Source organism: Schistocerca nitens, chromosome 4, assembly GCF_023898315.1.
Source record: "Schistocerca nitens isolate TAMUIC-IGC-003100 chromosome 4, iqSchNite1.1, whole genome shotgun sequence".
NCBI lineage: Eukaryota > Metazoa > Arthropoda > Insecta > Orthoptera > Acrididae > Schistocerca > Schistocerca nitens.
Window position 1 is genome coordinate 946,963,703 of NC_064617.1, and position 25,607 is coordinate 946,989,309.

At 45.8% G+C, this 25,607-nt stretch overlaps 1 protein-coding gene across 1 annotated transcript; it reads right to left on the reverse strand.

Annotated features, from left to right (window-relative positions):
* Positions 1-2,103: 2,103 nt before the first annotated feature.
* On the reverse strand, positions 2,104-18,452 carry LOC126253617 (ice-structuring glycoprotein-like). The gene is made up of 2 exons (XM_049955084.1): positions 18,416-18,452; positions 2,104-3,903 (listed from the first exon to the last, which is right to left on the reverse strand). Exons 1-2 carry the CDS (start codon positions 18,437-18,439, stop codon positions 2,248-2,250), a joined length of 1,680 nt encoding a protein of 559 aa, XP_049811041.1. The 5' UTR covers positions 18,440-18,452; the 3' UTR covers positions 2,104-2,247.
* Between the last annotated feature and the right edge of the window lie 7,155 nt (positions 18,453-25,607).

Here is a 25,607-nt window from a genome sequence, read left to right on the forward strand (position 1 = left end):
TAACATTGATCCATAAACAAACAAAATCCATAAATATACAAAATACTTATGAATACGTTGACAAAATTCCCTGTTACTTTCTGAAAGATTTCCTGAAAATTGTAGAATTTGAAGAAGAAAGTCGTATGTGTGCAAACTGGAGAGGAGTGGGGCCAAAGTAGAACCTGTTGCAAGCCATAACTTAACATTAATTTTGTACATATTCTCAGCTTGACGGATCATCCTCATGTTCTGACCACAGTAGGCAATAGTGAGTAATAAATATCTACGTGTATACTCCGCAAGTCACCTTAACATTCTGCACACCAATAAGATGTCTCTTTTCGAAGGCCTCTTCTGGTCCACAATCCACACTACGTTGTTGGTCTTTCCTTCGTTGTCCTTGAAAAAAATCTGTAAAATGTGTGGTTATAAGACGAGTCCCTTTTGGCGCTCGAGGTGTGTGTCCAATTGATGACCTCTTTTGTGGAGAGTTAGTTAGTTAGCTGGCTGCGTGTTACATTGATCAATCGCACGGTACGGTAGCCGTTATGATGTGGAACATGTCAAGCGCAGTTAAAGATTAATAATTCTATTATTTACCCCATTCTCTCAAATGGCGCAAAATGCATGTGCTATCTTTATAGATTTATTTATTTCTATTCAAGAACTCATCTATGATATATAGGGAGTTGTCAAGGAGATATGATTTCAATTTATTTTTGGAAGCATTTTATTTCATGAGGTAATTTGTCGAAAAATTTTATAGAAGCATATTCTACCCCTTTCTGCGCTAAAGATAGCTAGAGTAAAGGATAGTCTCTTTCTTTTTTCTGGTATTACAATCATGAATGCCACTGTTGTTTTTAAACTGGTCCATGTTGTTGAGAACAAATTTCATTAGTGAGTAAATGTACTGTGAGGCTCTTGTACGAATTCCCAATCTTTTAAAAAGATGCCTACAAGTTGTAGAGAGGATACGACCAGCTGTTCCCCGACACTGGTCTTGAAAACCAATCTGTCTTCGCCACCAAATATTTTGCAGAAAACGGAAGAATTTAAGCTTACAACACCCAATGGTTGTCAAAAAATCTTCCGATGAAATTTTTCCAGTCTGGTCCTTGTCATTTGGTAGCTCCCATACTCCACGACAACGCTTGGCTTTTGCACAATGTCAGTCTTTTTTCTTCATGAAATATGTAATAGAATGTCTGAGCGTCATGTCGTCTTTCCATCTGATGAACATGTCCTTGTTTCTGTACTCTGTTATGTATTTTCCCTTCTTTCCTTTTCACACTGTCTAGGAACTTCTTTATGTTTCGACGACAATGTCTGTGTTCTTACTTTTTCGTTTGTCAACCACATCCGGACTAGTGAATAAGCTGTCGAAATAAGTACAATTTCTCTATCTGATCAAATCGGGAGAAAGTGAGGTGTTTTCTCTTCAGGGTAATGACTGGCATAATTTGTGTCGTTATCAAATTATCTTTATCTTGTCTTACTACAAGAAGTATTAAACAATATCATTAACACCTGCCAACTTGAAAAAAAATTGTTCAAATGGCTCTGAGCACTATGGGACTTAACTTCTGAGGTCATCAGTCCCCTAGAACTTAGAACTACTTAAACGTAATTAACCTAAGGACTGCACACACATCCATGTCCGAGGCAGGATTCGAACCTGCGACCGTAGCGGTCACGCATTTCCAGACTGTAGCGCCTAGAACCGCTCGGCCACTCCGGCCGGCGCAAACTTGAAACTCGTCATTCCAATTAGGTACAAGACAAAAAAAATTGCTTCAAACTGATATGTCCATCGAACCCAATGAAAACTAGCAGCTGTGGAAAAAATGGAAATGATCGTTTAGCGTCATTGGCCCGGAGGCCCCTTGCAGGGCAGGTCCGGCCACATTGGTGCAGGTCTTATTACATTCGACGCCACATTGGGCAACCTGCGCGCCGGATGGGGATGTAATGATGATGAAGACAGCACAACACCCAGTCCCTGAGCAGAGAATATCCCCGACCCAGCCGGGAAGTGAACCCGGGCCCGTAGGACGGCACTCCGTCACCCTGGCCACTCAGCTGACCCATTTAACAGGTTAAGACAGGGTAAAAGACATGTTTTCTGTGAGAGCAAACAATCAATGTGTTTTTATTGAAAAGTACAGAGTGAAAAGTATTTACACAGAGCAATGTTTGGCGTCTCGAAGTTAATATAACTTATAAAGCGGGGTAACATAGTTATTGATAATCGTCGACGGCGGTTTAAGCGTGTCCTACTGGCAGATTAGTGGCTGCAACCCTGAAGCCCAGGGTGTCGGCGTGGTACTTGACGCTCTGCACCAGACCGTGCCCGTCAACGTAGGAGTAGCCACCGACAGTCGAGCCGTCGACGGCGCGGCTCTCCGTCTTGACAGAATTACTGTCGGCGTAGCCGTAGGTGTACTGGCCGAGTCCGTCCTGGACGCGGTACTGGCTGGAGGCCGTCACTGGAAGAACGGCGGCGGCGGCGGGGGCGGGAGCCGCGGCGTGAGCAGCGACGACAGCGGGGGCGTGTGCAGCGACCACTGCGGGGGCGGCAGCTGCGGCGGCGGCGCTGGCAGCTGCGGCGGCGTTAGCAGCTGCGGCGGCGTTGGCAGCGTTCACAGCTGCAGCGGCATTGGCGGCGTTGACGGCGTTGGCAGCGTTCACAGCTGCAGCTGCATTGGCGGCACGTGCAGCTGCGGCGGCGTGGGCGGCGTTGGCAGCGTTGGCGGCGTTGGCGGCGTTCACAGCTGCAGCGGCATTGGCGGCGTGAGCAGCTGCAGCTGCGTTGGCGACGGCCACGGCGGGAGCGGCTGCCACAGCCGGGGCAACGGGCAGAGCCGGGCCGGCAACGACGGCCGGAGCGGCGGCAGCGTACGCCACGGCAGGACCTGCAGGTACCACCTGAGCAGGGTGGCCGGCGGCGGCCGCGTAAGAGAAGCTACGGAAGGGCGGGTTCGTGATGGTGGTGGAGCCGGGGGCGGCGGCGACGACGGGGCCGGCCGGGACGACGGCCGCAGCTGGGGCGGCGTAGGCGTGGGGGGCGGCGTGGGCGACGGGGGCGGCAGCCACCAGCCCTGCGGCTCCCAGATAGCCGGGGCTGCGCTTCCTGCGGCCCAGCAGGTGCGCCTTGGCCGCGAGGTGATGGTCGATAGCGACAGCGGCTGCCACGGCAGTCTGAGGACTAGCGGGGACTACCTGCGGCGGGTGGAGAGAGGCGGTGCTGAAGGAATATGCACTGGTGCCGGGCACTGTGACCACTGTTGACCCGGGGGAGGCGGCGACGACGGCGGGGGCGGCGACGACGGCGGGGGCGTGGGCGGCGTACGCCACGGGCGCTCCGAAGATTCCTCTCTTCTTGCGGCCCAGCAGATGTGCCTTGGCCACGAGGTGTGCGGCGGCAGCGGCGGCAGCTGGAGCTGGAGCGGCTGCGACGACGGCGGGGGCGGCGGCGAGTACTGCGGGGGCGGCAGCGGGGGCGGCGTGAGCAGCGACGACGGGCGCGGGCGCGGGCGCAGCTACCACGGCGGGAGCGGCGGGGCCGACCGGCAGGTTGGTGGCGGCCACGCGGAAGCCGTTTACGGGGTCGGAGGCGTACTGGGCGCTCTGCACGATATTGTTGGCGTCCACGTAGGAGTAGGCGCCGGCCACGACGCCGTCGGGCGTGCGCACCTCCTGCTTGGCAGAGGGGCCGCCGTTGTAGCCGTACGCGTAGCCGCCGAGCTCGTCCTGGGCGTGGTACTGGGTCGAGATGGACGGCGGGATGACGGCGGCCGTGGGCACTGTCACTCGGACGGCGGCGGGGGCGGCGGGGGCGGCGGCGACGAGCGCCGGGGCGGCGGCCCCGAGGAAGCCGGGCTCCGCCGAAACGGCGGCCACGGCGCACGACAGGGCAACCTGCGCACAGTTTGATGGGTATATGTTATTATAAATAATAAAAGGAGCCAAGAAAAGAGACACTGCACACAAATCCGAAGTGCCAAGATACAGAACCGATGAATCATCGTGTTTCTACATAAATACTTGTTGTTAGACACTATTTTAGTGTAGAGCGTTAAGACATAATGCTGGTCGGTCTTCTGCTCGTTCGAACACTTCGCTACTCTACCTGTTCCTCGTGTCATATCAAATCCTAACAGTGCAGTGGTTTCAACTGAAGAGGCCCCCGTCGGAGATTTGAGTCCTCCATCGGGCATGGGCGTGTGTGTGTTGTCCTTAGCGTAAGTTGGTCTAAGTTATATTAAGTAGTGTGTAAGTTTAGGGACCGATGACCTCAGCAGTTTGGTCCCACAGAACTTACCACAAATTTAAGATAAAAAGATTTTCAACTGAAGAGAGAGCTAACACATGGCACCTCTTCAGCATGTCCTCGCAAGTTCCTCTGTACTCAGAGTCACGGCTACCTTATAAAATCTGTGATTTGTGTAAGTTAAATATCTTCAACTTTTCGCGGCCCTGTCAGCAACTGTATAAATATTAAATTTAATTTTAATAATCAACAGCCTCAGTTGCACCGTTAACCTAGGTTTCAGTCGGGATAACACAACCTTCTTCAGAATAACAGTAACTACCGTTTGTCCATAGTGGGCATCGTCAAGCTAGAAATACAAATGCATAAATTATCGTCAGACTGTAAAAACTTGTCTGAGCCGAGACAGTTTCAGATATGTTTTTACAGTCTGACGATAATTTAAGGATTTGTAGTTTTAGCTTGACGATGTCCACTATGGACAAACGGTAGTTACTGTTATTCTTAAGAAGGTTGGGTTATCCCGACTGAAACCTAGTATAATTCTAGGTAAACGGTGCAACTGAGGGTGTTGATTATTAAAATTAAAATTAATAATTTGTCCAAGTATTTAATTTACTTAGTATTTCCGTCATACCTCATGCAGACTACATATAGGATACTGTCATCTCAACCATCGTCTTCTGTTAAGCGTGACCACGAACATCTCTGCTCTAACTGTAACTCACCGCTCCTGGTGAGCCACTTTCTAACCCAGTATCAGTTATTTGAACTCCTTACGCTTGAATCTGTGTTTCTCATCTGAACTATACGAGGTTATAGCAGGTGAATCAATGGCTGTAGAACGCGTGCTACTCTGTACTCGCCATAGATATACAGCGAAGGAGATTTAATTTTCCAGCGTTCATACCGGTTGTCCCAGAAATTCTTACCAGACATTCCTTAAAAAAAAACCTGCGTTTGTAATTGTTCATATTACCTTTCCATTATCTCTTCAGCTTTTTAATTAGCGTTTCACGGTCATACCATTATTCCTTATAGTTTTACCCAGCTACTAATGCAGTTTAGCCTCTCATGTATCAACTAACTTTAAGAAAACGTCCCACTTTAAGTCATAACTTGGGATATCATAACCTTACTTGTTTTACGTCAAGAAGCCCAACGAAGAAACAGAAGTACATTAATATTTAACGCTCTAAGCAATAACTTCTATGTAACTGACATGAATAACAAGACAGACAGATTAATTTTTAGAATTTATATATCTAATAAGGAATGTTGATTTAAGGGGCGAATTAAAATTGCAAAGCTACTCTCTAAAACTGAGGACTGTTTGCAGAAGTTCGAAAACCTATTGGAGAATAGATCACAACAAATACTGATGAAACAAGTAATAAATTGAAAAAAATCATAATTCAGAATCATCAAGTGATGCTGATGGATAATTCTTACTTAAGTGCCAGTTGCGAACATACTAGTATCATCAGATACCATGAAATTATACACAGCAGCCCATATAGCAACGATCTTACTGTAGTGACAAATAAAGCCGGTAGATCTCGTCAGAAAGCTCAGAATATTAATTAACAATAGCAATACTTTTATTGTTGGCAGCACTAACGAAGAGTAGTTTTCATTTGATTTGACGGCACAATAACAGTTTGCTCATACTAGGTAATGTACATAATTTAAAATGCCAGATGATAGTCATATGATCGAACCAGTAATAAAGATATATTTTATCAGCAGTTCTGAAACATGACCCTTTTTTAAATACGTAATACCTTTACAACTTTTAGCAGTAACAAAATGGAGACCAAGTTGGAAAAAAGCTTAACGGACCGATAAAAATCCAGATGGAATAAAGAAGGAATACGATTTCAGTCTAATAGAGTAAGTGGAGAATAACAGCAATAAAGACGAAGTAGACATTAAAATTTGAAACTCCTTTCAAGAGACAACATTTCATCGTAAGGTAGTACAAATCTGAGAGTGACACCTATATACAGGTTCATTTTTACGTGGATGTATTGCAAACACTTTGAGTGGTTGTGTCAACTATTAATAAAATTAAGCTCTTCACCGTTCACTCGCAGGTGATAATAGTTATCTGACCTTCGTATCACCTAACGATACTGATTTACCACTGAGCTGCTCACTGGTTGAACGTCTAGACTCAGTGGTAAAACTATCTGAACGTCTAGACACAGTGGTAAAACTATCTGAACGTCTAGACACAGTGGTAAAACTATCTCATACAACTCTTTACAGTGGCGTCTAACGGAGGTGCCAGTACTTCAGCACGAACCTTGTGATGGTGGTGGTGGTGGTGGTGGTTAGTGTTTAACGTCCCGTCGACAACGAGGTCATTAGAGACGGAGCTTAAGCTCGGGTTAGGGAAGAATTGGGAAGGAAATCGGCCGTGCCCTTTCAAAGGAACCATCCCGGCATTTGCCTGAAACGATTTAGGGAAATCAAGGAAAACCTAAATCAGGATGGCTGGAGACGTGATTGAACCGTCGTCCTCCCGAATGCGAGTCCAGTGTGCTAACCACTGCGCCATCTCGCTCGGTGAACCTTGTGAACTAACCAAAGCTACAGATGCACTAGTCACACACCATACTCAAATATCACAGATGACATTTGCATTAATCTCTACACGTAACTCCCGACGAAGCCTCCGTCAAACATCAATTCTTTCTATAGCAAGTTGGACGCCTGAGGAGAGCTAGCTGCCCATAAGCTCCGTTCATCTGGTTGTACCCATCATACCTTGGATCTACAACTAGTGTCAGAACAGAGAAGAGGCATTCAGATACTGTCTCAGTGGTTTCAACCCCTAAATGGAGACATTAAGTTTGGTTGCATTGTATGTGCTGTCCGTCAACATCAGGATCCATCCTTTTCATTGTACTATTTCCATTACCGCCAACTGACGAGTCGTTACACAACTGTAGACATGGCCTCGCTTCCGACACCTACACTAAACGTTTAAGCGGTCCATACGTAACAAGGTATCGTGCTAAATATAGACATAGGATAGGCTGTCCTGTTTTGTGACAGAGCAATCCATCGCCATAGGAAAAAAGAAAAATCATTTATTTTCCAATTAAGTTTGTAAATATCCTGCACCTTTTATGTACTACTGTACTATGTACATCATTTTGTTCCCCAAATTCAGAGGCCACAGTTCAAACTAGGCGAGTAACAACGAATCATTTAGATATTCTTGTTTCATGGCCCAGTTTATCGTGTTAATACTCACGAGTAAGTGACAATTCGTTTACCTTCGGAGCCAGTATTGAAATATTTAAGTTACATTGTAACTGAACGTCACTGAGTAATTATTCAACAGTGAAGCGTGGGTATCATTGTTACTAATATAAAAGTATTAAAACTCATCCTATTCGACTTTATCTTTTAATGAGACCGGCTTCGTTCGTGATCCTTGATGACTGCAGATCAACATTCTAATTGAAATTTATTAGTTATGTATTCTGTCTATGTTTCCACATCATTCGCTAATGTTTTTACTCAAGCAATATTCAAAGAGATCGTAGATTTTATATTCAGAATTTCTGGTAAGTTCGCCTCCAGGACATTAGTTCTATTCATTATTTCGTTTGTTAAAAACTTTTTAGAGTAGCTTCTTATTGGTTTCTTTTAAATTGCCCTCTGGTTCCGAACTCAGTAAAACAAATTTTCCGAATTTTAATAGCATTACTAATCGCGGCTACGAACGTAATCAGTATTATTAGTACACTTGTTTGTATACCTTATTTTCATCAACGTAATTTCAAAATATTCCATTATTGTTGTCACGGAAACAAATATAATATTTTTCCTAATACAACATTTTTCCTAATACAACTAACCCATTCTTAAAACTTCTTACCGACATTGCACGTACACGTTGTAGCTCTCTTACAGAAAAATTGAGTAAACCGTCTGCAAAAAAATATGATCCATAAACAACCCACTTCCTCAAATACATTGGATTCATGTCCAACAGACAGAAGAGGACCTCCCACTTCACAGAGAAGCTATTACGGCACGTGCTGTCAACATCATCGCATGTATTACCACGTTTATCGCCGTCTCGACAGCTGAGTAAGATGTTGCCGACCTTGGTACAGTCATTACAGATATATTATGAAAGACTGCTTCGTAATGTACTTGCGGGAAAAGAAACAGCGAGCCGCATTGTTCAGACACGCCCAGCAACCAGTTGCGAGGAAGGAAGCAGATCTAGAGGACGTTTAACTGTTCTCTCCGTCCCAAGAAATCTGCCGTGGGTGGGGAATCTGACCTTTTCCCTATTGGTCAACCCGTTTGTCATGTGATAAATTATCTGGATCTCGTTAGTACCGTACATTCTCGTTTCCTTGCGTTGTTAAAGAACTTTACAATGGGTTCTGGATGATTATCTTACGCCAGACCGAGTTTTATACCCTAAAACTTGTTATGGCTCTTACATATTTATTCTAGAGCGGGAAAGCTTTAACAACAGCTTTTCTTTTTATTACGGAGTACTAATAATGATGCTGGACAATGATAAAGGTAACTTTCTATGGGAAATACAATGCGAACAGAGTCAGTGGCAGTCAGCCCTTAGTGTAGTGTATAACAATTCACTGTTGAAGTTATTCGACCAGATATAGATTGAAAAACTAGTCAGAGAGAAAAGAGTTAGAAATCAGTTGAAAGGAAAAGAACAACTTTCTAAACATCAAAACCGGCGCCAAATTCTGGCACTGTGTTGAGGAAGGAAATTTCTTGTAGCACAGTTTTATTTGGGAGTGAAATGTGTGTATTAGGAAAACTGGAAGTGGCGAAACAGGAAGAAATTGAAATGTTCTACTCTAGAAAGTTGTTAAAAATTAGATGGAGAACGTACTATGTAAAGAGGTACGAGGAAGAATAGGACAGGACAGATGTCCATGAAAAACGTTTTACACAAGAAGGTGCATTTTCGTTTAGCTGATAAGTCATCGAGAAAATTAACGTATTACAGACAGAGGGAAAATATTGTAGTGCAAAAGAAAGAGAGAGAGAGAGAGAGAGAGAGAGAAGACTGTAAAACACAAAACAGTTTACGCAACTTGTTAAGTGTACTGTGTATCCAGACATGAAATGATTAGCGTAATATGTGCTCAAGGTGACTCATATGAAATAATCCGATAGACTGGGAATTTGAAGGAAACTTGTTCAAGTCTGAGCCACGTCTTCGACTAAAGTAACACTCGTTTTACTTTCAAACTCAGTCGGCTGCTTCTTCACCTTGACCGCCACTTCATTCGCCGAATCGTTACTCAAACAAAAACAAAATTAGGACGATTATTTTGCAAATTCTTTGTTCCCATAGATACTGAAAAATATCAAAAGGGGAGCTTTTGCACATTTGATGCTGTATTTTACACCAAACGATATCATAGAACCTGCATAAAACACGTCTAGAACCATCGTAAAGGTTGTTAACAGCTATGTTGACTGAAAGAGTCCAAAGTGACAGAGCAATTAAAAGAGGAAAAGCTTAGCCACAAGAATGGCCATGACACTGGGGTAAGGCATCCATTAATACGAAGCGTAGTCATAAAGTTTTAATTATCACTTCGAGAAAGTAAGTTAAATAATTAATATTTTGCTTGTTTTAAATAACATGCAGTCCTGATACACAATTAATTCCACGTGTCACAGTATCTTAGAACGACTTTTTAAAGCCTATTGAGCATCACGCAAAATTCTAAAGATTTTTTCGTTTGTTGTTGTTGTGGTCTTCAGTCCTGAGACTGGTTTGATGCAATTCTCCATGCTACTCTATCCTGTGCAAGCTTCTTCATCTCCCAGTACGTATTGCAGCCTACATCCTTCTGAATCTGCTTAGTGTATTCATCTCTTGGTCTCCCTCTACGATTTTTACCCTCCACGCTGCCCCCCAATACTAAACCGGTGATCCCTTGATGCCTCAGAACATGTCCTACCAACCGATCCCTTCTTCTAGTCAAGTTGTGCCACAAACTCCTCTTCTCCCCAATCCTATTCAATACTTGGATGTATTGATGTAGGATAATGTAGGCTAATGCGGATAAGTGGAAAAACAAAAGAGTAATATTTGGATACTTCTGAATCTGCTTAGTGTATTCATCTCTTGGTCTCCCTCTACGATTTTTACCCTCCACGCTGCCCCCCAATACTAAACCGGTGATCCGTTGATGCCTCAGAACATGTCCTACCAACCGATCCCTTCTTCTAGTCAAGTTGTGCCACAAACTCCTCTTCTCCCCAATCCTATTCAATACCCCCTCATTAGTTATGTGATCTACCCATCTAATGTTCAGCATTTTTCGTTTATTACTTGCAAATGAGGGCCCATCACGATGAATGGCTGCAGTCTGTGATACCTGGGATCTTAACCTATTTAACCGTATAAATGGTTTTAAAAAGGCGATCCCACCGCTGGGGATCTCTCCTTGTTGGTACAGATTAGCATGTCAAAGGACTTCTGTTTTATCTTTGGTGCCCAACTGTTAAGACAGAAATCATTTGGATTAAGTTCTTTTATCTGAAATTCTAACAAAAAATGGAAATGAGCGTATGGCATCGTTGGCCGGGAGGCCTCTATTCGGGGAAGTTCGGTCACCAAGTGCAAGTCTTATTTCATTCGACCCCACTTTGGGCGACTTTCGCGCCGGTGATGAGGATGAAATGATGATGACAAATCAACACCCAGTCCCCGAGCGGAGAAAATCTCCAACCCGGCCGGGAATCGAACCCGGGCGCGCTTGCGTGGTAGGCGAAGACGTTACCACTCAGCCAAGCAGGCGGACCTGAAATTCTGACGATGGGATGTGACTAAAGTGCGCAAATAAAAAAGCAAAAAACTGGTGATATAACGTTCACGGTATTCAAGTAGGGGTCACAGGCTTCCTATCTGATTTTATGTCGCAAGTTAAATTGAAAGACTGATTACGTAAAAGTACAGGCGTTAGTCTGCAAATGCACATAGCTCCATTCCCAGCGAATACTGGCCGGCCGCGTTGACTGAGCTGTTCTAAGCGCTACAGTCTGCAACCGCGCGACCGCTACGGTAACAGGTTCGAATCCTGCCTCGGGCATGGGTGTGTGAATTGTCCTTAGGTTAGTTAGGTTTAAGTAGTTCTAAGTTCTAGGGGACTGATGACCTCAGAAGTTAAGTCCCATAGTGCTCAGAGCCATTTGAACCATTTGAACCAGTGAATACCTGACTTTCCATTTATGCGTGCAGCACGCTGATATTCTCCTGGAAATCTCGCAGGTAGACGGTTCCTGTAGATTCATCCCCCGCGGATCTAGCAGTACTTAATCCCTTATTGCCCTGAGCACACACCGTAGGTTAGCCTGCGGAACATACACAGTCCAGTCACGTCAATGTGACCACCGCCTACGTTCGATGTCAAGGTGCAAGAATCGCTTACAGATGGCTGGTGTCAACACTCGCAGAGGATGATATGTAGAGCGTGTCGAAGGGCCGCGGAAAGCAGTGTAGTCGCTGTACTAATGGGGAAACGGAGCGATTTATCTGACGTCCAGACGGGCATGACCATTGGCTTCCAGGCGAAGGGTGGAAGCATTTTCTAAACGGCTAATTCTGTAAACTGTTCAGATGCCACAGCAGTTAAAGTATACCGGGCGTGGCAAAATGGCCCCATGGGGCATAGGCGACAGGGGTGAACGGCGGATGTAGAGATGAATACGAGCGAATAGACGTGCAACTGTTGAGCAACTAATCGCCTCTAGATGACTCAAAGGGATACCAACAGTGTCTCCTCGAGGACCTTACAGCGGACATTGCCGCTATTCATCGGCGACGTAGGCTCGAATTTGCACGCCAAATCCGCAACTGGACGTCCACTAAGTCACGTTTTATGCTCTATAGGATTCAAAGCTAACACCTTGCAACAATCGTCGGAAGGATGCAGGCCGGAGTGAGGGAACGTTATGGTATGGGAAATGTTTCCGTGGCATTCCCTGGGTGGTCTCGTCATTCTGGAAGGCACAATGGACCAACACTCGTACGCATCTATCCTTGGGGACCATTTCCACTCCCATGCGCAGATTTTTTTTTCCTCGGCACGATGGACAGTGCAGCGTCCCACACAGCTCACAGCGTGCGTGTGTGGTTCAAAGCGCATCAGGGTGAGTTTACCGTACTCCGCTGGGGACCAAACTCCTCGTATTTAAACCGAATCGAGAATCTGTGGGATCATCTCGTCGGACTGTTGGCGCCATGGATCGTCAGAACGAGAAATTTAGGGCAGCCGGGTACGGCACTGAAATCGGCATGGCTCACATCCCTGACGATGCTTCCAGAACTTCACTGATTCTCTTCCTGCAAGTATCGCAGCAGTTCTGCTCTGCAAAAGGTGGTTACTCAGGTGTTTGACAAGCGGTCACATTAACGTGACTGGAAAGTGTAGATACGGGTCTACTTGCATCTACGTCTGCGTGTGTACTACGCAAGTCATCGTACGATATGCAGCGGATGGTACCTGTGATACCATCAGGCCGCGCGGGATTAGCCGATCGGTCAGAGGTGCTGCAGTCGTGGACTGTGCGGCTGGTCCCGACGGAGGTTCGAGTCCTCCCTCGGGCATGCGTGTGTGTTTTTGTCCTTAGGATAATTTAGGTTAAGTAGTGTGTAAGCTTAGGGACTGATGACCTTAGCAGTTAAGTCCCACAAGATTTCACACACATTTTTGGTACCATTACGATTATCCTTATACTCTCTTCCATTCACCCTTGGGCCGTGGGAAGAATGAGTGTCTATGACCTTCTGCACTTGCTCTAATCTCTCTGATTTTCTGGTCGTGGTCATTTCGTGGGAGACATGTGGGAGGAAGTAATGTTGTGCCCGACTCTTCTTCAAACGTAAGCTCCCGAAATTTCAATATTAAAGCTCTGTGTGATGCTCAACGCATCTCTTGCATAGTCTGCCAGTGACGTCTGTTGAGTGTCTCCGTGGAGCCCACGTATTTACTAAGCCATCTCGTGACGAATGACGAAACGCACCACTCTACATTAAATCTTCTCTCTCTTTGTCTCTCTCTCTCTCTCTCTCTCTCTCTCTCTGTCTCTCTCTCTCGCTCTCTCTCTCTCTTTCTCTCTCTCTCTCTTTCTCTCTCTCTCTCTTTCTCTTGCGTTAATCGTACTTCGTAAGCGTTCCAGACTCATGGACAATGCCGGCCGCGGTGGCCGAGCGGTTCTAGGCACTTCAGTCCGGAACCGCGCGACTACTACGGTCGCAGGTTCGAATCCTGCCTCGGGCATGGATGTGTGTGCTGCCCTCAGCTTAGTTAGGTTTAAGTAGTTCTAAGTTCCAGGGGACTGATGACCTCAGATGATAAGTCCCGTAGTGCTCAGAGCCATTTGAACCATATGAACTCATGGACAATACCCAAGAATCGATCGAATAAGTGTTTTCTAGGTCTCTTCTTTCGTGGATGAACTACATTTCCTTGAGATTGTGCCAATGAATTTCAGCTTTGTATCTGCTTTGCCTACTATTTGTTTTATGTCGTCATTCCATTGCTAGGTATTTGGTGGTCAATATCGTTTCCAGAGCTTTTTCACGAATACCGTACCAAACAAAAATAGATCTTTTAGTCTATTTACGAGCAATATGTTGCATTTATTTCCGTTTAAGGTCACATGCCAGTCCCTGCACCAATCATCGAACCTCTGAGGTCATTCTGCATTTCGTGACAGTCTTCTGGGTTTGCATCCTGCAAAAAGCCCCATAGGGCTACAGATGTTATGCGTAAGAGCATTTATATATATATTGTAAACAGTAATGTTCCTATAACACTCGCTTGGGATACTACAAAAATTGCGTAGTTAAATCTTCTTTCAGGCATATGAGTTTCAGCTTTATCTACAATAATGATAGAAGCTGAAGAAATCAAATTTGTGCCAATATCGGAGAGCGTCAGCAATATTGACGATTTAAGAAGCGGAAATCAGGGTGAAGGCGTGAGTTGAAGTCCGTGTTAGGGAGGGCATTGGACTAGGCTAGTCCGTGCAGCTATTTTTACCTATATACTGTGGTTGTGAAATGGCTAACACATATTCCTATTAAGCAGGTTCAGTTCCGCCCAGTGGCACAAATTTTTATTTATTTCTTCAGGTTCTATCATTATACAAAAATTACCTTCACACCTACTGAGCTTGTCTCGTTAGAAATAAGGGTATTAATTTCTAACAATATTATGGAAATGAAAGTTGCTACTCACCATACAGCGGAGATGTTGAGGCACAACAAAAAAAGTCACAAATAAAGCTTCCGGTCAATCAGGCCTTCGTCAACAATAGACGACACGCACACATACACACACACACACACACACACACAAACGCAACTCACACACACGTGTGCAGTCTCAGGCAACTGAAATGACACTTCAGTTGCCTGAGACTTCAGTTTTGTGTGCGTGAGTTGCGTTTGCTTGTGTGTTTGTGTGTGTGTGTGTGTGTGTGTGTGTGTGTGTGTGTGTGTGTGTCGTCTATTGTTGACGAAGGCGTGATTGGCCGGAAGCTTTATTTGTGACATTTTTTTTTTTGTTGTGCCTACCTGCTACTCAAGAATCTCCGCTATATGGTGAGTAGCAACCTTCCTTTTCATAATATTGTTTCATTCCATCCTGGATTTTCCATAAGTGCAAATATTTCTACTGATGACTGAAAACAGTGCAGTGAACAACACTACATCATTGTTTACTTCATTTACAGACTAATAATTATAGTTATTGCAAGTATTATGTTTTTAGGTTGGCTAGTTCCTCCAAGTCAGCACGACTCAAACAAGCCATTAGTGTTTATTTTCCCCTGGGCAGCGCAGTTGGGAGCGTGCAGAGAACATCAGGTAGCAAATAATTAAGTGATGTGTTTACGGGGAGACTGTTAGACACAGAGAAGAAACAAGCAACACGTTGAACTGGGTACATACTAAAGCACCATTTATCACCTTGCATGTACAGGAATGGCAGAGTTAGACTTACGAGACACCTGAACAATAGCGTGCACGAAGTTCGGCAACTGACACTTTACGTCGGTCTGACCTCCCAGTTCTTCGTTAAGTCTATTCTTGGTGAGTTCACAGGATTGCCACAAAATACAGGGTGTTCATAATGTCCCTAACCACTTCCGTCTTAACGTTAAAGGTAATATAAAGAAGTACACAACAGAAGAAAGAGCAGCTATTGTTGCTGACCTTCTGCGTCTGGGACTATGTGGATGCCACTTTGCCTCAAAGATGGATTGGCCGTGCATCGCCAAGACTTTGGGCTCTCGCTCTCCCCGTTTACTCTAGAAGACTTTTCCATCTGAGGATTTATCAGCTCCGAGGTGTATCAAGCGAAAATTTCCGTAAGCTTCACCAATCGAAAAACAACATTGTAGCAGGTGTCGGATGGTGTTTCCGGCTACACGGGAACGGTGGGACTTGTGTTTACACTTGCAGCGTCATCGCACTAAAATGAACTAAATTTTTACTAACAACAATATGAACAATTTCTGTTCATATTGTTTGTAGTCCATTATAAAGTGTTCAAGTGTAAAATGGTGAGTGACTTGATGGACATGCTGTATGACACCAGAAGAGATAATGATGATGAGGTCCCATACTCCGAGGAGCGTAGGGGACGATGCGGGAAACCCGCACCGCCGTACTAGGCAAGGTCCTAGTGGAGGTGGTTTGCCATTGCCTTCCTCCGACCGTAATGGGGATGAACGATGATGACGAAGACAACACAACAACACCCGGTCATCTCGAGGCAGGGAAAATCCCTGACCTCGCTGGAGATGGAACCCGGGTCCTCGTGCGCGGGAAGCGAGTACGCTGCCGCAAGGCCACGAACTGCGGACTAATAGATAATAGAGTGACAGTAAACAAGTAAATAAGGCTTTGTGTTTCAGTGCCAGAAGAGACCTTTCTGATAGTCAAGACAGCAGCATTCATTTTCTGTACAAGATCTAGAAGGTAATACATCCAAGAAACCCATCCATATACCCTCAATGCTAAGAATTTAAAATTGTCATTCCAGCTGACTGTTTGACCACCTTCGGACAATACGATTTCACGTTTACAAGAGTTCCTTATTAGTTTCATGTGTAGTATGAACATTATGTGATTAAATCTGCAGCTGGTTTGGGTGTACAGGGTGCAAAATTTAACACACAGAGATGCCCGCTCTAGCAGTAACAACGGCTCTAACTCGACAGGGCGTGAAGTCGAATTGAGCTTGTGTAACAACTGCGACATTCCGTGTTGCTTGAACTCTATGCCAGAGTATACTGGCAACCATGTTACATTACGTTCCACGTCTTTCGCAGTAAAACTAGTGTCACCTACAAGGAGAATATCTTTTTGTGTGTTATGTCACGTTTAGTGGCGGATGATTGATACATAACAAGAGAAGCAATGGACATTGACAGACCCCTGTAGAACCCCCCTCCTCCTCCCCCCTACTTTACATGGCCCCAATCAGATTCAGACATCTACATCTGCATCTACATCTACATTTATACTCCGCAAACCACCCAACGGTGTGTGGCGGAGGGCACTTTACGTGCCACTGTCATTACCTCCCTTTCCTGTTCCAGTCGCGTATGGTTCGCGGGAAGAACGACTGCCGGAAAGCCTCCGTGTGCGCTCGAATCTCTCTAATTTTACATTCGTGATCTCCTCGGGAGGTATAAGTAGGGGGAAGCAATATGTTCCTTACCTCGTCCAGAAACGCACCCTCTCGAAACCTGGACAGCAAGCTACACCGCGATGCAGAGCGCCTCTCTTGCAGAGTCTGCCACTTGAGTTTGCTAAACATCTCCGTAACGCTATCACGCTTACCAAATAGCCCTGTGACGAAACGCTCCGCTCTTCTTTGGATCTTGTCTACCTCCTCTGTCAACCCGACCTGGTACGGATCCCACACTGATGAGCAAGACTCAAGTATAGGTCGAACGAGTGTTTTGTAAGCCACCTCCTTTGTTGATGGACTACGTCTTCTAATGACTCTCCCCATGAACCACAACCTGGTACCCGCCTTACCAACATTTAATTTTATATGATCATTCCACTTCAAATCGTTCCGTACGCATACTACCAGATATTTTACAGAAGTAACTGCTACCAGTGTTTGTTCCGCTATCATATAATCATGCAGTAAAGGATCCTTCTTTCTATGTATTCGGAATACATTACATTTGTATACGTTAAGGCTCATTTGCCACTCCCTGCACCAAGTGCCTATCCGCTGCAGATCTTCCTGCATTTCGCTGCAATTTTCTAATGCTGCAACTTCTCTGTATACTACAGCATCATCCGTGAAAAGCCGCACGGAACTTGCGACACTATCTACTAGGTCATTTATATATATTGTGAAAAGCAATGGTCCCATAACACTTCCCTGTGGCAGGTCAGAGGTTACTTTAACCTCTGTAGACGTCTCTCCATTGAGAAAAACATGCTGTGTTCTAGAATGAAATTTTCACTCAACAGCGGAGTGTGCGCTGATATGAAACTTCCTGGCAGATTAAAACTGTGTGCGGGACCGAGACTCGAACTCGGCACCTTTGCCTTTCACGGGCAAGCGCCCTACCAACTGGGCTACCCAAGCACGACTCACGCCCCGTCCTCACAACTTTACTTCTGCCAGGAGAGCTTCTGTAAAGTTTGGAAGGTAGGAGACGAGGTACTGGCAGAAGTAAAGCTGTGAGGACGAGGCGTGAGTCGTGCTTGGGTAGCCCAGTTGGCAGAGCACTTCCCCTCGAAAGCCAAAGGTCCCGAGCTCGAGTCTCGGTCCGGCACACAGTTTCAATCTGCCAGGAAGTTTCATGCTGTGTTCTGTTTGCTAAAAACTCTTCAATCCAGCCACACAGCTGGTCTGATATTGCGTAGGCTCTTACTTTGTTTATCAGGCGACAGTGCGGAACTGTATCGAACGCCCCTTGCTGACACTGGACAACCTTCAGCTTCATACTTTACACACACACACACACACACACACACACACACACACACACACACACACACAATGTAATGAGGATATTGCATGGTTCAGGTGCTTAGGTCTCAGGTAGGGCGTGAATACACGCTAGGTCGTCGTAGTAGCGGTGGGCGTAACTCACCAACAGGAGAGCCGGAGCGCGCATGTTGACAGTGGAGGGTGGGCGACTGTGCCTCGCCGACTGCCCCACCAGCTTATATACCGGGACGGGCCTGGCCGCCGGCCTTCCTTTCTCCCTCCCCGCGACACTGACCGCGGCGGCGGTGCTCGCATTCCTAGGCAAACGTGCGGTAGCCTCCTCCCACAACCTGCCGTGTCGCCGACCCCTGCCAACAGGACGCCTAGACGCGCCGCAAAGGCCGCCTCCGGGCGCGGGTTTCCACTACCGCGTTTACCCCTTGTAATGGTTCTTTATTTACGTGACCATTACGGCACTCCAACCCCAGTTCTCGATACCAGTACTACCGTAGTACTTTTCTGCGAAGTAACAGACATATTTTTGTGACAATATTCACATTTGGTTTTATTAATGTACAGGTAGTCCGATGTATCGATATATTACAGTGATATGGTTCTTGTTTGTATTCATTTCTGTGAGACTGTCATAATCTTTGACTTACGTGCAACCGTTTTGGCGCGAATGCGCGCAGAGCAGTCTTTGTTTCACTTTGCAGAAGTTAAGTTGTTATTTCGCTTTGTAAAAGAACAGTCAAGTCTTGTGTTTGGTTAAAGTGGAAATTGAATATATGAAGATTGATACAAAACTATTTTCTTGATGATGTGACAATTAAGAAGAAGTATATGTGAATTTACTAGAAGTTTAACAAAAATGTGGATCGTGAACACCAAGTCAAAAATTATTTCTACCATACCATTGTTCTGACCTGGGATTGCTTGATCATTAAGAATTTCCTGAAAAACGCATTTGGTAGGTCTACAAATATTGCTAAAATACAGATCTGGACCTTCTAGCAGTCAAAGTGGAATCACCCTGGAATCAACAAGATGGGCCATAACAACTTCGACGAAATCTACGTGGGAAACCATTCAAGATAAGTGCCAAAATTAATGACTTTTTTTACAGTGACTTCATTATTTCCATTCTGACGATACCATCCACAGTCAATAACTTTGTTGCTGCGTGAGCAACGTTATTAATCTGATTTCTAACCTACTTTGCAATTGATGGTATTGTTAGACCCTGCGACCTTAAATGAGAAACATACACTGTCCAGTCACATTAATGTCACCCCCTGTCAAAAGCCTCAGTGACCGCCTTTTACATGGGGGACCGCTGCGAGACGTACACGAAGAGAGTCAATGAGGTTCTGGAAGGTAGTCCCCGAAGGTGCCGACAGGAATGTCGAAAAATGGTTCAAACGGCTCTAAGCACTGTGGGACTTTACATCTGAGGTCAACAGTCTCCTAGACTTAGAACTACTTAAACCTAAAAACATCACACACCTGCAACCATACCAGCAGCGCGGTTCTGGACTGAAGCGGCTAGAGCCGCTCGGCCACATCGGCCGGCAGGAATGTGGGGCCTTGGCGACTCGAGTGTTGTGGCTATCAGCGCTAGGTTTCTCGATTGGAGAATTATTGCACGAACAGCCCCATCAAGACGGTCCCACAGACACTCGGTTGAATTTAAATCCGAGGAGTTTGGTGGCCAGGGGAGTACAGCTAACTTATCCCGGTGCTCTTCCGACCACACACGTACACTCTGAACTGTGTGACACGTTGCATTCTTCTGCTGGTAGGTGTCATCGTGCCGAGGAAAAACAAACAGCATGTAGGGGTGGACATTGTCCCCAAAGACAGATGCATACTCGTGTTGAGTCACTGTGTCTTCCATAACGACGAGATTACCGAGGGAATGCCAAGAAAACGTTCCCCAGGGTATATAGCTATCTCCTTCAAACTGAACCCTTTGCTTTCAGACGTTCAAGCCATGCACGCCAACAGCCTTCTGTCCAATGGAGCATAAAATGTGATTCATCTGGCTTGGCTCAAATGGCTCTGAGCACTATGCGACTTAACTTCTGAGGTCATCAGTCGCCTAGAACTTAGAACTAATAAAATCTAACTAACCTAAGGACATCACACACATCCATGCCCGAGGCAGGATTCGAACCTGCGACCGTAGCGGTCGCTCGGTTCCAGACTGTAGCGCCTAGAGCCGCACGGCCACTCCGGCCGGCGTGATTCATCTGAAAAGGCCCCCTGCCACCAATCAGCGGACGTCTGGTTGCGCTACTGGCGTCGAGGTTTGAACCTTCGTCGCCGGTGAACAGCGATCAGCATGTGGGCAGCCTGTGTATATGTCTGTATGTTGACAGTGCTCTGCATTAACATCACTGACAGCTCTGTAAGAGACTCTGTGGCTGGTTCAAAATGGTTCAAATGGCTCTGAGCACTGTGGGACTTAACTTCTGAGGCCATCAGTTCCATAGAACTCAGAACTACTGAAACCTAACTAACATAAGGACATCACACTAACCCATGCCCGAGGCAGGATTCGAACTTGCGATTGTAGCGGTCGCGCGGCTCCAGACTAGCGCCTAGAACCGCTCGGCCACTCCGGCCGGCTCTGTGGCTGGAAGGACTCGCAGTTAAAACTTAATTGTTAGCAGTGATGGAGGTTTGCAGTGTTAGCGCGAGCGGACGGTCTGAACGCGTGTCCGTCACAGAGATTTAATATTGGTTGGACGTGGATTGTAAAACGAGGGTAATGGAATTATTGACGATTATATAATTTTTGGAATTGGATGTCACATGTTTTAGGTAAAATCTGATACGTACGTTGTTTGCTCTGCAACAAAATCTTTCCTTTGCTAACCACAAGCCTATTAGTAGTTAGAGCCTACAGTAATTAGAATCTTTTTATTTGGCTCGCGATATACTTGCTGTATTTGCTGTAGTTCGCGTCATGAAGATTTTCTGTGCGGTAAGCGTTATTGTTAAGATTTCTTCTAATTCAGCGCCACTCTTTTGTGTTAATTAATAGTTAGATTGCGTTGCGTTTGTATATTGTGGCCGGCCGCGGTGGTCTCGCGGTTCTAGGCGCGCAGTCCGGAACCGTGCGACTGCTACGGTCGCAGGTTGGAATCCTGCCTCGGGCATGGATGTGTGTGATGTCCTTAGGTTAGTTAGGTTTAAGTAGTTCTAAGTTCTAGGGGACTTATGACCACAGCAGTTGAGTCCCATAGTGCTCAGAGCCATTTGAACCATTTTGTATATTGTGGATCATTAATGAATAGAATAAGTTTGAGCTGTATTTTTCAGGGAAAGTTCTGTAGGTTACTGTTGAAGCGATGAAGACAAGCAAAGTGACAGTACTTCAGCTTCACTCAGCAGTTTTACAAGGTTCAGTTGTATTAAGCAGTTTAAGTAAAAACGTAGAAGTTTCACCTTCTCAGTTATTTCAGTAAGTAAAAATTGATATTTAGAAGTTCCAAGTGTGGTTGCATAAACCAGGCACCTGCTGTAGACCCCACACGCAACAACGTTCGCTAAACGGTCGTTGAGAGGACGCTTTTGGTAGCGCCGTGGTTCATCTGGACAGTCAGTTGCTCAAGAGTTGCACGTCTATCCGTCCTTACACGTCTCCCTAGCCGTCTTTCACCGGTGTCATCTATGGCTCGTCATGCACCACAGTTGCCTCTGCTCCGGTTTTAGATAAGAGACATTTTACCATGGACGTTATACTTTGATCACGGCGGCGCGCTAAAAGCTTAAAAAGCTTAGAAACTTAGCCGTTTCGGAAATGCTTCCATCCTTGGTCTGAACACCAATGATCATGCCCTTTTGGACATCAGATAAATCGCTCCTATTCGTATAACGACAACTACTGCTCTGGCACGCTTTATACGCCCTCCACTGCTAGTGCTGCCACATGTCGTCATTGAGTGGTTATTGCACGTTGCCGCCGAATACAGGCGGTGATCACATTACTGTGACTGATCCATGTAAATAGTAAATATCCAAGGGCTGGGGATGTTGCTGATTTCCCATTCTATTTCCACAACTCTGTACTCTTAGCAAAATTTTTGCACCTAAAAAAACTTACAAGTTCAACTGAACCTGAAATACGCAGTACGATCTCTGACTTCTTTTTCGCTTTCCCTTCAAGAGAGGGACTGATAACCTTAGTAGTTGAGCCCCTTTAATCAACGCACCAACCAGTCTTCAAGATAGATGACTGCACCAGCTGGAAATCGGTTTTGACAACCAGTATTCAAATTCAGCTAATGTTCCATGCGAAGGAATAAATTACCCATCATACAGTGTTGATCAAAATCTTATTGGCTCTCTGCCAACGTTAACGGGAAGCACCCAACTTATACATGCAGATGCGCCTAGCCCAGTTGCTTTGCACAACTGCACAGACTATCCTAACACATCTCCCTCGTCAATCCAAATTACCATTCAGCCTCAATCCACTTGGTATCCTCCCTAAACTGGAACTGGCACGCATAGGTTCTCCAACTGTATCCGAACAGCACCACACCATCGAACGAAACGACAGGTATTTGAGTCTTGAAAAGGTCTCTGGAATCATGTAGTTTCATTTGATAAAAGGATCTATGTCTAGGTTTCAGGCAGGATCGCCCGTTTCGTTCAATGATGAGGTGTTGTTACAATACAGTTGGAGAGCCTCTGCTATGATGTTTGATGATGATGATGATGTTTGGTATGTGGGGCGCTCAACTGCGCGGTTATCAGCGCCCGTACAAATTCCCAACCATTGCTCAGCCCAATTTCGCCACTTTCATGAATGATGATGAAATGATGAGGACAACACAAACACCCACTCATCTCGAGGCAGGGGAAAATCTCTGTTCCCGACGGGAATCGAACCCGGGACCCCATGCTCGGGAAGCGAGAACGCGACCGCGAGACCACGAGCTGCGGACTATGGTGTTCAAGTTCTTAGGGAATACCAACTTGGCTGAGGCGTGAATGGGATTTGGGATTGAGAAGGGAGACATGCTGAGATAGTCCGTGCAGCTGTATAAAGCCACTGTGCCAGGGTGACGCAGTGGTTAGTGCATACGCCTAGCGAGCAGGAGACCCAGGTTATAATCCCGGCCTTGATACAGATTTTGATTCGACGCTTCACTCTGTTTATATGCACCAAAGATAGTTTACTTATTGGTTCAAATGGCTCTGAGCACTATGGGACTTAACAGCTGTGGTCATCAGTTCCCTAGAACTTAGAACTACTTAAACCTAACTAACCTAAAGGACATCACACACATCCATGCCCGAGGCAGGATTCCAACCTGCGACCGTAGCAGTCGCGCGGTTCCGGACTGCGCGCCTAGAACCGCGAGACCACCGCGGCCGGCGTTTTACTTATTCTCGTGTAGAGTGCAGTAGAAGGGATACATGATTAAATTTGTAGATGATCTGAGTGTTGCACGTTGTGATATTTAGTACACAGAGCTGGCACCTCTGCTAGCAACAATGACTCTACCCGAGAGAGTATCGAGTCGAAATCTGCTTGGATGACAGCTTCGGGTACCTCACTCCGTGCTGCTTCAACTCTGTGCTTGAGTATATCTATCACAATTGCTGGCACGTGTTGGCTGGCCAGTCTCTCGGTAATCCATCACTAGATTTTCGCAGTGGCTGAGAGATCTAGAGAATGTGTTGGCCAGTCAAACAGTGGAACACCAGCAATTGGGAGGTAATCACCCGACATCATCGCACCAGGTGCTGGCCTCAAGTGTCGATCACGAATACACTCTGGCAACGTTCATTCACTTTGGAGCCTCAACTTACGGATGCCTCTATCATGATGACTTACGCATTACCAGATCTCGTCCGAGAAGACGTCGTCATTGCCCCTCCTGCGACCATTGTTGTTGGCCGGCCGAAGTGGCCGTGCGGTTCTAGGCACTGCAGTCTGGAACCGCGGGACCGCTACGGTCGCAGGTTCGAATCCTGCCCCGGGTATGGATGTGTGTGATGTCCTTAGGTTAGTTAGGTTTAACTACTTCTAAGTTCTAGGGAACTAATGACCTCAGAAGTTGAGTCCCGTAGTGCTTAGAGCCATTTGAACCATTACCATTGTTGTTGGCCACGCCACTATCGATCAGCCAATCTCTGCTTGCGTCTCTTGGGAAGCAGTAGCAGTGGCTGTAGCTGTGCAGATGGTCCAAATTGGTTCAAATGGCTCTGAGCACTATGAGACTTAACTTCTAAGGTCGTCAGTCCCCTAGAACTTAGAACTAGTTTAACCTAACTAACCTAAGGACTGCACACACATCCATGCCCGAGGCGGGATTCGAACCTGCGACCGTAGCGGTCGCGCGGTTCCAGACTGAAGCGCCTAGAACCGCTCGGCACTCCGGCCGGCGCGGATGGTCCAGACTTCGTCGAACTGTGCGTGTGTCTTGGTGAAAACAAGCCCATTTCCCGACTTGAGGTACGTGACATGGCTATAATAACCTGCGCGACCGTGCGAACGGTAAGTCTGTCATGTTAGGTGACTGTTCCGCGAAGCCGTTGAGGTCCTACATGGGCTTGAGTATGATCCTTCTGAACCCATGGACTCCATGTTCGCATGACAGTCATGTTATCACGAACAACATGAGCTGCAATATCACCGTACAATAATCCAAAGTCTTGACAGGCAACGGACCGGACGCTGTCGATTTCGGACAATTGCTGGACGACACGAAGTGACCTAACACCATCTTTCACAAATAAACAACATTCAGATGCTATTAGAATTAGAAACCCGCTGCATAAATCTCCGTGCATATACACTGTTTCCATATAGCTGTAGTTGGCATAACACTTCCTTACTTTCTGAGATTGCGCTGAAATGCTAACCATTTGCATGTCCAAACACGCCAATTTTTTGCTGACAGTTGGATGCTGTCTTCATGGTGTTGTAAGTTTAGTGGCCAGTAGTATATTTTTTTCTCAGTATAAGTACTCTGTGGCTCAAAAATAAATAGAAACAGAAAAGGAGAAACTCGTCAATATATAACTTGAGCACTGGCTTCGTTACACCGAATATTTTGATATTCCATTGGAAATTTCTAGAGAACATACAATATATCAGAAAATGAACTATGTGTACGTTCTGAACAGGACTTTAACACATCTAAAGAATCGTGTATGTCATCGGACATACAATCTCAGATGACTTCAGACACCGCATCGAGAGAACTTGTCGTTCCACTGACACCATAAGTTTTACATCTCACCCGCAGGGCGTTTAGAAAGCGCACTGAAGCATGCATCCGGTAAAATGTATATTAGTTTTATTAGTTTTATAAACATTTCGCCACCAGAAC